Source organism: Centroberyx gerrardi, chromosome 3 (assembly GCF_048128805.1).
Source record: "Centroberyx gerrardi isolate f3 chromosome 3, fCenGer3.hap1.cur.20231027, whole genome shotgun sequence".
Lineage (NCBI taxonomy): Eukaryota > Metazoa > Chordata > Actinopteri > Beryciformes > Berycidae > Centroberyx > Centroberyx gerrardi.
In genome coordinates, this window is record NC_135999.1 from 14,802,115 (window position 1) to 14,817,127 (window position 15,013).

Consider the following 15,013-nt stretch of genomic DNA (forward strand, 5'->3'; position numbering starts at 1 on the left):
TTTTTGTTTATTGCTGTGTTTTGGCGAGTGTGGAGGCGTATGGCCTGACCATCACATTTGTCCTCTCAGTTTTTTCATCATCATTACCACATAGGGGTGTTCAGAATAACATTCATATGGCAAGGCAATGCTGAACCAAGAACAGCAGCTCATAATGTGAAATATTTATTTTGTTGCCAACATATTGAAACACTGAATGCTTAACCCAATATTAGGACAACTGCAACCACGTCTGTGATAACAATAGCGTACCACCAAATTTAATGTGGACTAAAAAAATCAATGCAGTAAACAACTGACAAACTGGGAACCACAATCTGACTTGACAGATGCGTGTACACATGACTAGTCCAACCAACCTGTACTGCAGGTTATCAAAACCTACAGATTTAAGTTTGATGTCCTGTGGACACTGGGGGCTGTGATGTGACCAGGGACTTGTGATCTATCACAGAGAAATGAATGAAACCATGTCTATGTGCTCTAGAGAGGAGCTGCACTGGTACTAAGGACCACATGCAGAGAGCTTCATGAGAAGAGCCAGTGTCATGAAAAACCTTGAGTAAATCATGAGGGAAATTTAAGCAGGGGAAGAAAAACACTGGAATTGAGAAATCCAATACAAGAAGCAACATACACATAAATGTAGTCCAAATGTTTTCAAGAGCTAGACAAATATGCAGCATATATTCCATCAAGTGTAAATCTAAAATATCTGGCAGATAGAGCTTTTTTTATGTTAAGGAAGTGGGTGAGGGTTTATAGGATATTCCTGCTTGTTGAGATCCCATTCTCCAACTCCACCAACTCCCTTGTTCTCAAAGCAATGATCTCACTGCAATGGCAGTTCAGTAACTAAGGAGAGTCTGGGTGTGGGCATGAATGTATGGGTGTGTGCGTTTGTGTGTATAAGAGTGTGTGTGTATGTGAGAGAGAGAGAGAGAGAGAGAGAGAGAGAGAGAGAGAGAGAGAGAGAGAGAGAGAGAGAGAGAGAGAGAGAGAGAGAGAGAGAGAGAGAGAGAGAGAGAGAGAGAGAGAGAGAGAGAGAGGGAGAGGGAGAGGGAGAGCAAGAAAGAGAGAATGGGAGTGCTGGCTATGAGTGTGTGCCTCTGTGTGTCTGTGTGTAAGACGCAGAGAGGAAACCTCCAACTAAGCACAGGCGTCAAAAAAACAACAAAAAAACAGTGTAACCAGCCTCTAGTGTTTCAGTCTGGGAAAAGGTAACCAGAGACGAGAGGAGAATGTTTTGTTTGTAAAGCACTATTAATCAGTCAAATGGTGCTCAACTTCTTCAAGCTTCCCTATCTGGCCAAGAGCAGAGGACAGATGGATGTAGAGTTAATGATATTTTAAAGACAGCAATCACTCTGATGTAATGTGTTGACTCGTTGAAATGGAGACTACATCCTTAAGCATCAGTCATTTGAATAATGATTCTCATCCTAGCCCCATTATTCAAATACTGTTGAGCAACCATGAAATAATTTCATCATGTGAAATCAGCATTTCTAGAGAAGCAGAAACATTTTACATTCAAGAACAGGTCATTGTGGAGGATAGGAGTTCTCCAGATCAATTTTCTAAAATCAAAACGCATAAACTGGGTTATGTCTTTGTGTTTTAATTTCTGCCTTTATAAGCGAAGAGTAGCATAAAGAATTCCAATGAATACAAGCTCTAGGGACTGACTTCAAAATACTGATATGCTACAGTATGAGCACAAACCCAAAATGGAATGAGAATGCAAATGAGGGACAATTCAACTCCCTGTACAAAATATACATTGATTAAGGATGGAATTTTCATTCAATGAATAGTGACTACTTGAATATAGGGTTTAACACTACATAGGCTACTAGTGTATACTGTATACTGTACATTTAAACACAATTATACAGCTGTGGACATGGGAGGGGCAGGTTCACCGTAACAGACTTTATTAGGAATTTATGGTATAATACTAGGGAATATGCTTCGTCCAATCCAACTCGCTTCATCTTAATGATTTACTTTGTCCAATTTGATTCCTTTGCATTACAACCAATATATATATATATATATATATATATATATATATATATGTTTTCCCAATACATAAACAATCTACTCATATTTCATCCTAGCATTAATTTCTGGCTGGCATCCAGCATAATCCATCCAACATCCTTGAGGATATTCTACCTCACACAGTCTGACACAGTGACCCATTATCTGTGGCTGAAGCCTCAGGCAAGTGCACAATGTCAGGAATAGGCAACTCCAACAGGCAACGCACAAGATCACATACATGAATCTTAGCAGTCACTTGGTCAGTACAAGATAACCACTGCATAATGTAGAAGCATAATAGCGCTGCAAACTGCGAAGGATTGCAGGGGGCGTGCTGCTCTCCTCCTCACATATATTTTGAATAGTGAAGTCTGCATTATAAATAACCTAAATCAATGTGATATCCGTCGTCTATGTGTGTTCGTATTACAATAAACCGGGTATAGCGTCAACTAGCAGGTTGTGTCAATGGGAGGACCACACTGATCGGTGTGATGTACAGGTGCAGAGAGCACATCGACTCAGCGTTGAGACTGAATGGCTTTTCAAGGCATTTTTAAAACGAACAATTCAGAAACGTAGCGTGGAACACGTTTTATCCCGTATTACAAAATTAAAATAACCGCAAAAGTGTCACAGCAGTGCTTCTGTTTTGTAGAAACGTGGCTTAACCCATTTACAAATCACAATTCTGTGATTAGCCTTGAATCCCGGCGGTGGTATTTATTTACACAAAAGTTACTACGGATTAAAGAATGCCAAATCACGTCGTTATATTGTAGCATCAAACACACAACTAAGATAAAGGCCCGGTCAATTAAATCCGCATCTCTAGGGGTCTGCTCCTCGGTTGTTCATCCTCTGCAGTGGCCGTACAATCTGCTGCGAGAGAGGCGCGTCAAAATAACGAGGGCGACACAACGAGTGAAAACATTAAATAAAAAAGGCACGGCGGTGTTTGCGGTGACACTGCAACATCGGTAAACGGTCGCATACAGCAGAAAAACCTACTCACTTTATAGAAAATCATCTTTAAAGTGCCGTAGAACCCCATCCTTGTAATCCGGTGTGGGTTTTTTTCCTCTTCAGTGAAAATCGGTGAAGTCCAAATCTCTCTGCGTGGTAGGGAGATTGCTCTGACAGCGCGAGGGCAGTGTACTCTCAGGTAAATCCGACGCTATCTCTGATGTGAACATGCTCGGGCACGTCACTGGAACTGGCGTGCACGTAGTAGATCTCCCCCCTCCAGGTAAAGGAGAGCTCCGCCGTGTCACGCCGACTTGAACGGGGCTCGGTGAACAATGCGATGCGAGCGATCCTGGAAGCTTGTGTGTGGCACCGAGCAGGGAGAAACAGATGAAGGGAGAAGGGGGGGAAAGCGGTGCCACTCGATACAGAGAGAGAGAGAGAGAGAGAGAGAGAGGGGAGGAGTGGAGGGGAGCGTCAGAGCGCAGAGCCGTGCCCTCTTCCTCTTCTCTACACGGGATCGGATTACAGCCTCCCCGGTGGAGAGGAAGGGAATGGTGCAGTCCAACATTCAACAATATGCACAGCGCATCTTATATGAGCAGGGTACCGGGGGGACATATGCATAGCAGACGAGTAGGCGAGAGGGAGCGGGTTGGAGGGTGCATTCGTTTATTTCTTTTTTTTTTTTTTTTTTTGCACAAGTGGACCCCCCACTTGTTGCGGAACCCAAACACCACCACCCCATTATTTCCCACAGGTGGCATCTTCACTTATACACTGCTTATGCATTGAACAGTGATTACAGCGACGATTGAAGTAATTCAAAACATAGCGGAGATTCTGTTCCTAATAGATTTCTGGAGTAAAACAAATATGAACATAATGCATTAGAGCACTGCATTAGAGAATTCCAACATCCCAGCCAACAGACTAGATGATACAACGTAGTCTGCCATTATGCTCCATTTGGCAACAGTGTAAACGATCCACGTCTGGTGCACCTGCTTATTTACACACCAACTGAATAGCCTAATACATCCATTTCAATATGGCAGCAATTACACTTGCCTAGTTAACAAAACTATGCACAGTTGATGGCTTAACAATTGGAAGTTATTTTACAGCTGGTAACAAATCACAACCACAAAATGCCAGATTCAGTCCAAAAAAAAAATCACATAAATGAATACAAAGTGCAGGTGAATGCGAACTACAATCAGTAAAAGGCATTGTTTGAATTCCCTTGTTGGTATTTCTGTCACAGCTGAAGAAACTGCCTTTTCAAGGGGACATATAGCTATCTGGTAAACAAACTGGTGGTGACAGGTAGCTTGCCTTTTCCTATTCAACTAAGGGCTTTGTTTAGTTATACAAGATAAACACACTAGAAGCTTTTTGTTTGATTAATATGGACAAACTGATGACAGAATATGCAATAGTGTCCCAGGAACTGTGTGTTATGCCACAGTCCTGCAGAGAACCTGCTGAAATTTCTCATTTCTCAATAAAACTGACCAGCTGTCATTTCTAAGCAGTTAGCAACTTTTCAGAGTGCAGAATGTATACTGAACAATAATATAAATGCAACACTTTTGGTTTTGTTCCCATTTTTCATGAGTTGAAATAAAAAATCTAAGACTTTTTCTATGCACACAAAAGGCTTATTTCTCTCAAATTTTGTTCACAAATTTGTTTAAATCCATGTTAGTGAGCACTTCTCCTTTGCCAAGATAATCCATCCACCTGACATGTGTGGCATATCAAGATGCTGATTAAACAGCATGATTATTGCACAGGTGTGCCTTGGGCTGGTCACAATAAAAGGCCACTCTAAAATGTGCAGTTTTATCTTGAAAAAAGACATTTATTAGGCACTGAACTATGGATCTCACATGACTAGGGCTACAGATACGCATTTTTTTGAAAACCAGTCAGTATCTGGTGTGACCACCATTTGCCTCATGCAGTGCGACACATCTCCTTCGCATAGAGTTGATCAGGTTGTTGATTGTGGCCTGTGGAGTGTTGGTCCACTCCTCTTCAATGGCTGTGCGAAGTTGCTGGATATTGGCAGGAATTGGTACACGCCGATCCAGAGCATCCCAAACATGCTCAATGGGTGACATGTCTGGTGAGTATGCAGGCCATGCAAGAACTGGGATGTTTTCAGCTTCCAGGAATTGTGTACAGATCCTTGCAACATGGGGCCGTGCATTATCATGCTGCAACATGAGCTGTGGTGGACATTCCTGCAGTCAGCATGCCAATTGCACGCGCCCTCAAAACTTGCGATTTGTGGCATTGTGTTGTGTGATTAAAAACTGCACATTTTAGAGTGGCCTTTTATTGTGACCAGCCCAAGGCACACCTGTGCAATAATCATGCTGTTTAATCAGCATCTTGATATGCCACACCTGGTGGATGGATTATCTTGGCAAAGGAGAAGTGCTCACTAACACGGATTTAAACAAATTTGTGAACAAAATTTGAGAGAAATAAGCCTTTTGTGTGCATAGAAAAAGTCTTAGATCTTTTATTTCAACTCATGAAAAATGGGAGCAAAACCAAAAGTGTTGCGTTTATATTTTTGTTCAGTATAAATTAAACACTGAGCGCGGGGTTATTGGCATCTAGGCACGCCACAGAGTTAATCTCTGACAGAAACATCTGTGTGATAGATTAGATATGTAATATGAAGCTATATGGCCTTACAATACCAATTTGCCATTTGTGTCAATAAGTCTTCAACGTTTGCTGCCCTTGACTTCACAGGACATCAGCATTAGTCGGTGCAGATTATCCAAACAAAAACTCAAGGATAATCATGGAGAGGGCTCTGTTCTCAGGTAATGGGGCATTGAGATCTGGCAGGCTTTCAGACACCCCAGGCCTACACCTGTAATTATCAAATCATCTCGAGTGGAGGGGGAAATTGAGAGCTTTTATACCTGAGAAGTAAAACACTTGGCAGAAGAGTGCTGGTAAAATCTGCCACAACCTGGAAAGAGAACTGTTGAATGTTGGACCAAACAACAGAGAAACTGATGTGACATCAAACTTATATTCTGTAAACCACAAGGCTGTCTTCATTTTACTTTACCTAAGCAAATAACCTCTCATCACAAAGTCAGGGACACAGCTTTTAAAGCTTTATGAAAAGACCTGTGGACGGATGCAGTGAAGGATACCAATCATGATCACTGAGTGAGAGTCTACATGCTTTTCACATGTATTCATCAAGGAAGACAGGACAGGTGTAGAGGGACGAGGGTAATCTGGACATTGTACTCACACGGGGATTCTCTCCTTTGTTACCATAGTAACACCAAAAAAAAAGAAAGCATTCAAAGCAAGGGAGGCGGGGGTGCGTCAGACAGGACGGTTTGAGTTTTGTCTGTGTGTGTTTGAGGTGGCCCTCATGAGAAAGCCCCTCTCGTTCCTCTCAGCCGGCCCAACCTTTACACAGCACATTGGAATGCTTGGCATGCAAGTGGGGTTGCACCGCGGCCTTTGAATAGGCCGCGGCCTCCTTTGTCGTTCCCCTCCTGCCACTTGGTAAAGCATTAACAGGCCTCCCCCCCCCTGATACTGACCTCCTGCTTATCAAAACCAAAATCCAGCTAGGCAAACACAAGGCTTCACAAAACAGGTGTCTTTCAGAGCGAACTCATTTTGGACCGTATTTTGTAATCTTGACAAAATAAACAAAAGAATTTCAAGTGATGGCTGCACTAGACACCAGCCCGTTGTGCTGTAATATTTGGAACTGCAGTATAAAAATATGATCTCATTACATCGCAGTGCAGTGGATAGCTAGTGGGGAAAATGCAAATGCCGTCTCATTTGACTCTGTACACAAACAAGGCAACACAGATATTGGTGTCAACGTTTCAACATAGTGACTCAATAGATAACTGTACTAGCTTACAGTTGTGAAGTTTAGTTTTGGAGTGAATGAACGGAGGAGGAGGAGGAGGCAGTGAGTGAAATATAGATTTATAGATGGATTTGACTGTGGCTTACCATTCAAAAGCAAGATACGTAGGTGGGAAAAAGCTACGCTACAAGAGAACAGGGCCATCTTGAGCAAATGTTTCATGTGAGTTGCTGAACTTGAAGGAGGCAAATACTTCTTGGGCAGCGATGCATCACTAATCAGAGCCATGTCATTGTGTGATTGTCCTCACTGTGACAAAATGAGGGACTAGGGGGTCTCCTCTCAATGGATTTTCAGCAATGGCGAAGTGTGAGCCACATTCCAGATTGAACAGATGCAAGGCATGTGGGGGAGGTTTGATGAATAAGGAAACCATGGATCATGGCATTCGGCAAAGCACAATAATAGCATCATCTGCATGGGGTTGAATTAACATATCCTATAACCACCCACGCGACTAAAACGCTGAGGTTTGAAGGGGTCAGGTCAACAAAGAAATTAATGCAAGAGGCACTGGTATCTCCCTTGTGACATCAATGAGGTCCACGGGAAATAAATGAAGAACAAAGGTCAGTATTTGCAATTACTGGCAATCATTTGCAAATTTGAGTTTAGTAGATGCAACATTTTAAAATATAACCAAAGTCTTAAGAAGCATTCAGAAAATAATTAATGGATAATACACTACACACTGGAGAGAACGGAAGCAAAGTGTACTAACACTTTAACACTAAGCAAGGGGAAATCGAAAGACAAAGACCAACAGTGTTGATGCCACACACAGGCATGCACCGAAAGGCCAAGACATCAGCAGTGAGTGGGGTTGTGGGTTGCATTATAATAATAATGCCATAAATTACTGGGCAACACTAATATTGAGTTTTATTTGTTGTATATCAGAGCAGAATCTAAATGGGACTTTTTCCCAGTTGAAAAGAGGTGAAGGTCACATTTTATGATAACAACAATGCACTGGAGCTGCACTATATATTCCTTTCTGGTCTGGTGAAAGGACAATAAGATCTCATGTAACTTGGTTAACAAAAAGCTACTACTAATTTTATTGTTTGTCAAGGGGATAGTGGAATTGCAAACATTGCTTTCATTCTATTGGTATTTTTCTAACCAACACAGTCTTTTCATAAATAAAAAAAATAAAATAAAAATCAATTTCTTTTCTCACATGACAGTGTGCTTTAACAATAAGCAGAAGGCAGTAAAGCAGAAAAAACACAATACTGAAACAGTGCAGAAAAATTGTGGTGCTTCTTAGCTCCTGAGTGGGACAGGAGGCTAGGGGTTTCTTTAAGGTCCCCTATTGGAATTGCAGTTGTAATCATAATAGAAGTCCTTCATAATGCATCTGTACAGCATCTTACATTAGTTCTGAAGCCTACTACTTTGTAAGACTTGCAAAGTAGAACTAAATAGACAACACAAAACTTACATCTATCAAACAACTGAACCATTTCTTGAACTAAACAAAATTTGGACTTGCCATATTGCTCCACTCTAACATGGAAGCTACAGAACAGCTTGCACTACAAGTGGGCAACATCTGTAGCAGAACTGGGATGTCTAGAGCTCCTTGTCTCTTGTCACCAAACAACAAGCCTGGGAACAATGACCATCTTGTCTCCTAATTTATTAATGACTGCTGCTGAAATTGATCACTGATCTAGGACCTCAGTGATAGGATAAAAGACCAAGAAGCGGAAGCTGTTGATATCTCCGGGGCGAATGAATAAATCAGTGTGGCGCAAGTGGTGGAGGGATGATGAAAATGATATTAACCCTTTGGCCTCAGTATGTGCATCGAACAGAGGAAAGAGGCTCTAACTTTTACATAGAAAGCAAAGCAGTTGCTCCACTCTCAACCAATCTGCTGCCCAATGAATTAATGCAAAGTTGACCTTTGCCCATGCCAAATTCATACAGTATTTGTACAGCTATGAAAAAGAATTGCAACATCAGGAAGAATGTGATTTCCACTGTGCAATATAAAAAAAAGTTACAATCATGATTGTCTACAGTTCTATAACTAAGTAACCTTTGCATCATCTTCGACAGTTTTCAATACGTAAAAAAACTCCTGTAAAAATCTGTTGTCCAATTCTAGTATACAATCAATACCCCAAAAAGAGGTCACATACTTCTAATGGCGAACTCTGCAGGCAAAATTTCAACATAGAGGTGTTAACATTTTCCTCTGCTTCCAATCCTCTCCCTATTATAAGCCTATCTGGTTTTGCATTTGGATGCACACTGAGCTGTCATATCTCATTCAGAAATGAAAGAGGGTTATGGAAATGTGTGTGATGAGCCAGGTGAAACTTGGCTGGTGCTGGCATCAACATTTACACAGAAACGGATAAACCCCTTTAATCATCCAGAATTACCACTCTACATCCCAGATGAAGCAGAGCGAGCCAAATTGTACCTGCTGGGTGTTGGCTGTCATCTGTAGGTGCCGGAGTTTGCTTGAGAAGTTGTGGGAAAGTGTGCAGGGATATTCTGACTGTGTCTTGGTCACATTTGACGCCCTGGCCTGAACTATTAAAAGAACTTCACACGCCACACTGCCTTTGGTATTTTTCACTTAATGTTCATCTGGAATGCAACCTCATACTACCCTCCATCTCTGGAACAAGGCAGTAATTTGCATGTTTGCTGTTCCAACCAAATGGCATCGAGAGGAAATAGGCCTAACCTCTCAAGGGAGGTTTTACCCTCCTCTAATTGGATCAGAGTATGCTATTCAATCTGTAAATGAAAGATATGAAGGAAAAGCTAACTGTCATTGCACACAGTGAGTCTGTTGCAGACAGAGATATAAGCAAACACACTGGTCATTTAGTCGTTTAGGCATTTAACTTCATTCTTAAGAATTGTTTTAAAGTGGGCATTAAAAAAAATACAGAAAATGCAATAGAACATAACTATAGATGGTCTGAATATTTCTTTAAGATCAAAATTAATCTATGAATGAACTATAATGCAGGGTGGTGTGTTTGTCAATCACTTTGCTGAGATAAGTCTTTGTCATGTTTAATCTGACTTATGGAGCCTTGGCTGCAGTGCTGTATATTGAAAAATGGTAAGCCTCACAGACGTGCACACGCACACATGCAAGAACGCATGCATGCACGCAAGAATGTACACACACATACCATTTTCCCTACCTAAGCTTGTGTTGTGATGGAAGAGAAGCTCTACATTTAAAAATAGCTCAATTTTACAGGCCAAGCTCTCTGCTAATAATGCTAATATGCATCCTCATTGAGTCTGCACTGGAAAGGTTGAGCAAGTGGAGAAGAAATATAATGTTCCTCAAAAAGTTTCCTTCAACAAAACAATAACTTTATCCATCATATTATATTACACTGCAGCACTGTAGTACAAACACTACTCTGAGAGGAAGAGACTAAAACTTTATTATAGGACAAACTGTAGCATCTTCTTCAATATAATAAACAGGAGTTGGACCGAAGAGCAGGGGAATGTAGGGTTGAACCAACTTCAGTGGTAAGATAAATGGTGGGATAGTTTTCAACAACTTGCAGAACAATGAACTGCAATAAAGAGCAGAAGAAGAAGTGAGAACGAGAAGAAAATGAGTAGAGAAGGCTGGGAAAGCAATTTGGTGTTGAGGATGAGGTAGCCGTTGTCTCTTCTTTTTCTGAATATTAAACCAAGAGGAATCATACAGACAGGTGAGCCTGAACAATGAGGTAATGTGGAAAGATACAGGTGGAACATCTTCAGTGTTGCTGAGCTGAAAGCTCTCATTTTGTTCCCCTATTCTTGATAGCCAGGCCAAGTAGAAAAGTGGCACAAATAAACGGTGACAAAAAAAAAAACAAACACATTTGATAAGACTGAAAGACGTGACTCCCATCTTGAATCATGATCCAATTTCCAGAAAGTGAAGGGCATGTTTGATCTTGTTTAGATGTGTCCACTGGCCATGCCTTTGAAAGCCCAGGCTCTTGTCTAAAGTGTCTGCTAAGAATTATTGTTATCTCTGATGGGCCACCAGTGAAAGTGGGTGATAGCAGCCTTTTTAGTGCTCGACTCGACTGCTATATCAACTGCCATGTCTGCCTGCACAGTGAGAGTCAAATAATGGCCATATTTTGAAGAGAGATCAAAGAGGCAGAACATGAAAGCATATATGTCTTTGTTTTAGGTGGTTTGTTGGTGAATAGACTGACGCAATGCAACAGCAATGCAACTCTGCCTGCATACTGTACCATACCAAATTCCCCTCAAGCACGTGTTAAATGAGTGGACATGAGGCTAAGCTTGTATTATTGTGAAATAAAGAGAATATAAGTGCTGGTTTAAGGGGTAAAAAAAAGAGTGTGTATGTGTGTGTTAGAGACAGAGCGAAAGAAAGTGAGACTGAGGAACAAAACAGTGTTCATATAAAAGAGTGTGTGTGTAGGGGAACAAGAAGCTGTAATCTGTTAGAGGGTGTATATGTTTGAATGTATTGTGGGTTGGAAACAAATGTTTTCTGATAGTGGCATCGTGTCTTTCTGCATGACTGGCTGCGTGTCAGTGGCGTAGAAAACATTTAGGATACAGTGGGCAGGGCTTGACAAAGATTTGCCACTTGCCCAGGGCCAGTAAGACGTTGACTTGGGCTGGGGAAAAAAAAAAAAAAAAGGGTTATGGGCTTACTACTTCCTACCCGGTGATAAACCTGTTATGTTTACCTCTCTGCTCTGCCAGTGGCCCACTTTCCTTTCTGTTATGCTTTTTCTGACCAATTTGAGAACTCAGTTGTGTGGAGGCAGGTATTTTTAATTATATGGAGTGAAAAGAAAAGTCTGTTTTCTTCACAGTGAAAGCAAGAATTTCCTTCAGTTGAAAATGTTAAATCAATCCCACACTGTTTGTTGGCTATTTCCAAGTAAAGCCTAGGTCAGACAACAAGACTGGGCAGTACAGACTAAACGACTACTCTGCTTGCCGTCTCATTAAGAAGCCATTGGGGCATCACACACATGAACACGAGAGATCACACACTACCTGATTTTGTCATTCAAAAACATTTCCCCATTCATCCAGAACAGCTCACTGTAAATACAATTACAAAATTGGTGTTTTATTGCTTCATGGTTCAGAAGCTACAGTTTACATTACAAATGTATTTTGTGAAATTATTACAGGAAAAACACGGAGGAATTCTGTACAAGACTTCTTTCACATAATTTGGAATTGCATACTTACTTTGACTGATCCAGACACATTACCATTTTATATGAGATTTATTCCTCCAAAATAAATTATACAGAGACTTATGAAGAGTGGAGCAAGTGGAGTTGTGAATCTCACTGATGTAAAGGATCTACGTTAGTGGGAGCTTAAGCAACTTCTCTTCTGGCTTATTATCTTTGTCTTCCCCCTTAACCTAAACTACCATTAGTTGTTGCCAGGATCACTCAGATTTCAGTCTTGGACCCCTTCACACAACACGTGCCCGGCCAGACGAAATTGAAATGTTTGAAAAAAATCTTGTCCGGCCAAAGGACCAGAGTCTCCAGTCTTGAGCCTATTCACACTACAGGATAATCTGCTGCCAAGATTACAATCTGCATTAAAATTGTCTAGTGTAACCTAGCTTTAAGGTGGATTGAGCAGCCTCGTTTTTATTAAGGTATTGGCAAGACAAATGAAGGGACGGACTTACCAGCCCAATAAATCCCCCCTCTCACTTTTGTTTTTTCCATTTTCCATTTGCTGTTACACATGCTGGTTACATTTATAGAAAAGCTTTTGTCAGTTGGATAAGACAGCTCATCCATGAATACATTAAGTACCAACTTATCAGGGCCAATTGATAGTTTGGAATTTTACAGTTACAAATGGATTGGCTAACAGTTAACAGTTGTGTAGTTATTATATAAGAAAAAAAAAAAAGAGTCTGTATCATCTTAGGACTAGTTATCATCAAATCCTATAAGTTGTGTAGACAGAATCAGTATTAGTAATGTGTTAATACCAAAAATGGTATTTTGCAGTGCTGTGCTCTGCAAAGTCAAAGGAAGTGGTGCCATTGCTTAGCAAAACAGCCTGAGGGAAATTGAATGTTTCTTGCGGAGGAAGCATGTACATGCAGATAATCATAAGTAATGCAATGCCATTTCTACGGTTCATGAAGACTGCCTTGGGCCCTCTGTAACATGTTTAACCTTTCACACTGAGGTTGGACTGAGGATCAAGTAGGCTTTACGGCCAAGTTAATACCAGTAAATGAGAAGAAAGCTTATTAGGATTTTTTTTACATTATGGAGAAAACATGGAAAATACTAGAGCCTACTGTTCTGAAGAAGAATCCAGTAATGCTAGAACACATGAATAGCATACTATTGAGCAACCTAAGCCACATTATGTAAACAGTATGGCAGGATGAGTGAGACTGATGCTTAGAGAGATGTGTCTCTTGGGATTTTAAGAGCTAGATGCAATGGCAAGTGTAAGAAATAAAATTAATATTGTGCTTTTTTATATGGATAGTACACTCTGTTCTTGCTTTCCTTTGTCCTGGAAAGTGGAGTGTCTTTTGTCCTGCTTACTATAATGATGTAATCAGTGCTTGAATGCATGCATGATCACTATATATGGTTATGTGTGGTTTTGAGTGATTCTATAGGTGGACATGCAGTTAAAAGTCTGAACTAATGGGTTGGTTTTGAGCCAAGTAGGTTTGGCTATGGGCCAAGATTTATAGTTTTGTTTACTTTAACCTATATAAGTGGATCCTGAACTCCGTTCTTTGTCACTTCTTTGTTGCTTGTCTGGAACACTGAACTGAACCATGCATGTCTGAATAAAGAATCCACAGAAGACTTTTGAACCTTGCTTAGTCATTTTGACCCACAACGGGTGAAGTAAATTTTTGCATTTACAGTTTGGCGACGAGGATGGGATGGACACAGCACTGAGCGACGCCTGGGGCTAGACTGAGGGTCAACTGCCGGCAGGAGTCTCTAGGAGACTCAGGGATAGTTCCGCTCCAGCAAAGGAGGTCTGGATCCCGCCCAAAGTCAGGCACGGGTGGCGTTCAGTGGGTCGTCCATCTATTTTAAAGAGCAAGTGGTGAGTTTCTGTGAATTTTTTTTTCTCTTCCTCAGGGAGGGAGTAAAACATTTTTCCTCAGGGAGGTATTCTCATAGTTGCAACAAGTAAGAGAAAAGAAAAAACCTAGGTAGTTAATGGGGGCGTAAAATTTTAGCTCAGGGAGGATAGTTAGGCCTCAGGGAGGTTGCCGTTATTAGATAAGGAAGATTGTCAGGGACAAAGCCCAGGGGGTAGAAAGAGAAATAGCCCAGGGGGTAGAAAGGGATCCTAAGTGAAAAAAGAAAAGAAAAAAAAGGAGGAAAAAAAAAGTTTTTAAGGGGAGATATTGTTTGTGATATACTGTGAGTGGATGGGAATGAAGCGGTGATATCAGTGTCCTGTGGGTATTTATCCACACAAAGGGTACGTTGCTCTGAACGAAAGTGTCGTACAAACTACCTGGCTGATATCATGGTTCATTTCATTGGCATTGTGTGAATGAAGTTGTGAATGAGTGATGGGTGTGTAATAGAGTAGGGTGAAGTGGTTGTCAAGGTACCGAAATTAATAGTGTATGTTGGAATAATAATAATAATAATAATAGTAATAATAATAATGATATATGTTTATCATAGCGGGTATAGAGGAGTCATCGCCTATAAAATTTAGAAAATAAATACTTATTGTGATATTTAGTGTAAAAGACTTTTGACATAGTAATTTGTCCAGGGGGATTTTATTGTGTGGTCCGAGTGGAAAAAAAAAAAGAAAGTGAGTAAAGTTGCAGAGCAGAGAGAGCAAAGAGGGGAGGTAGCTTGTCGGTGCTGGACACCAGCATCATAAATTGTGTCTAGGGAAGAGGCCACACTGGCCTTCTAAAAACAAAAGAAAGCAACCACAACTGAGAGCGAGATGGAAAGCACACTAGGAAAAGTAGAACTACTTTCAGACCCACTTGTGGGTCCTGTAAAAGTGATGGCAGAAAAATGG

At 40.9% G+C, this 15,013-nt stretch overlaps 1 protein-coding gene across 2 annotated transcripts in view; it reads right to left on the reverse strand.

The window, feature by feature from the left end:
- fbxw7 (F-box and WD repeat domain containing 7) overlaps positions 1 to 15,013 on the reverse strand; it is a 147,944-nt gene that overhangs the window by 21,721 nt on the left and 111,210 nt on the right. The window contains exon 1 of one of the 2 annotated variants that reach the window (XM_071923393.2): positions 3,065 to 3,252. The exons of the other annotated variant lie outside the window; for it this stretch is intronic. Within the exon in view, the coding sequence (XP_071779494.1) occupies positions 3,065 to 3,103 (39 nt within the window). The 5' untranslated portion in view covers positions 3,104 to 3,252. Of the gene's footprint in view, positions 1 to 3,064; positions 3,253 to 15,013 lie in introns of those variants that run through there. 2 annotated transcript variants of the gene reach the window in all.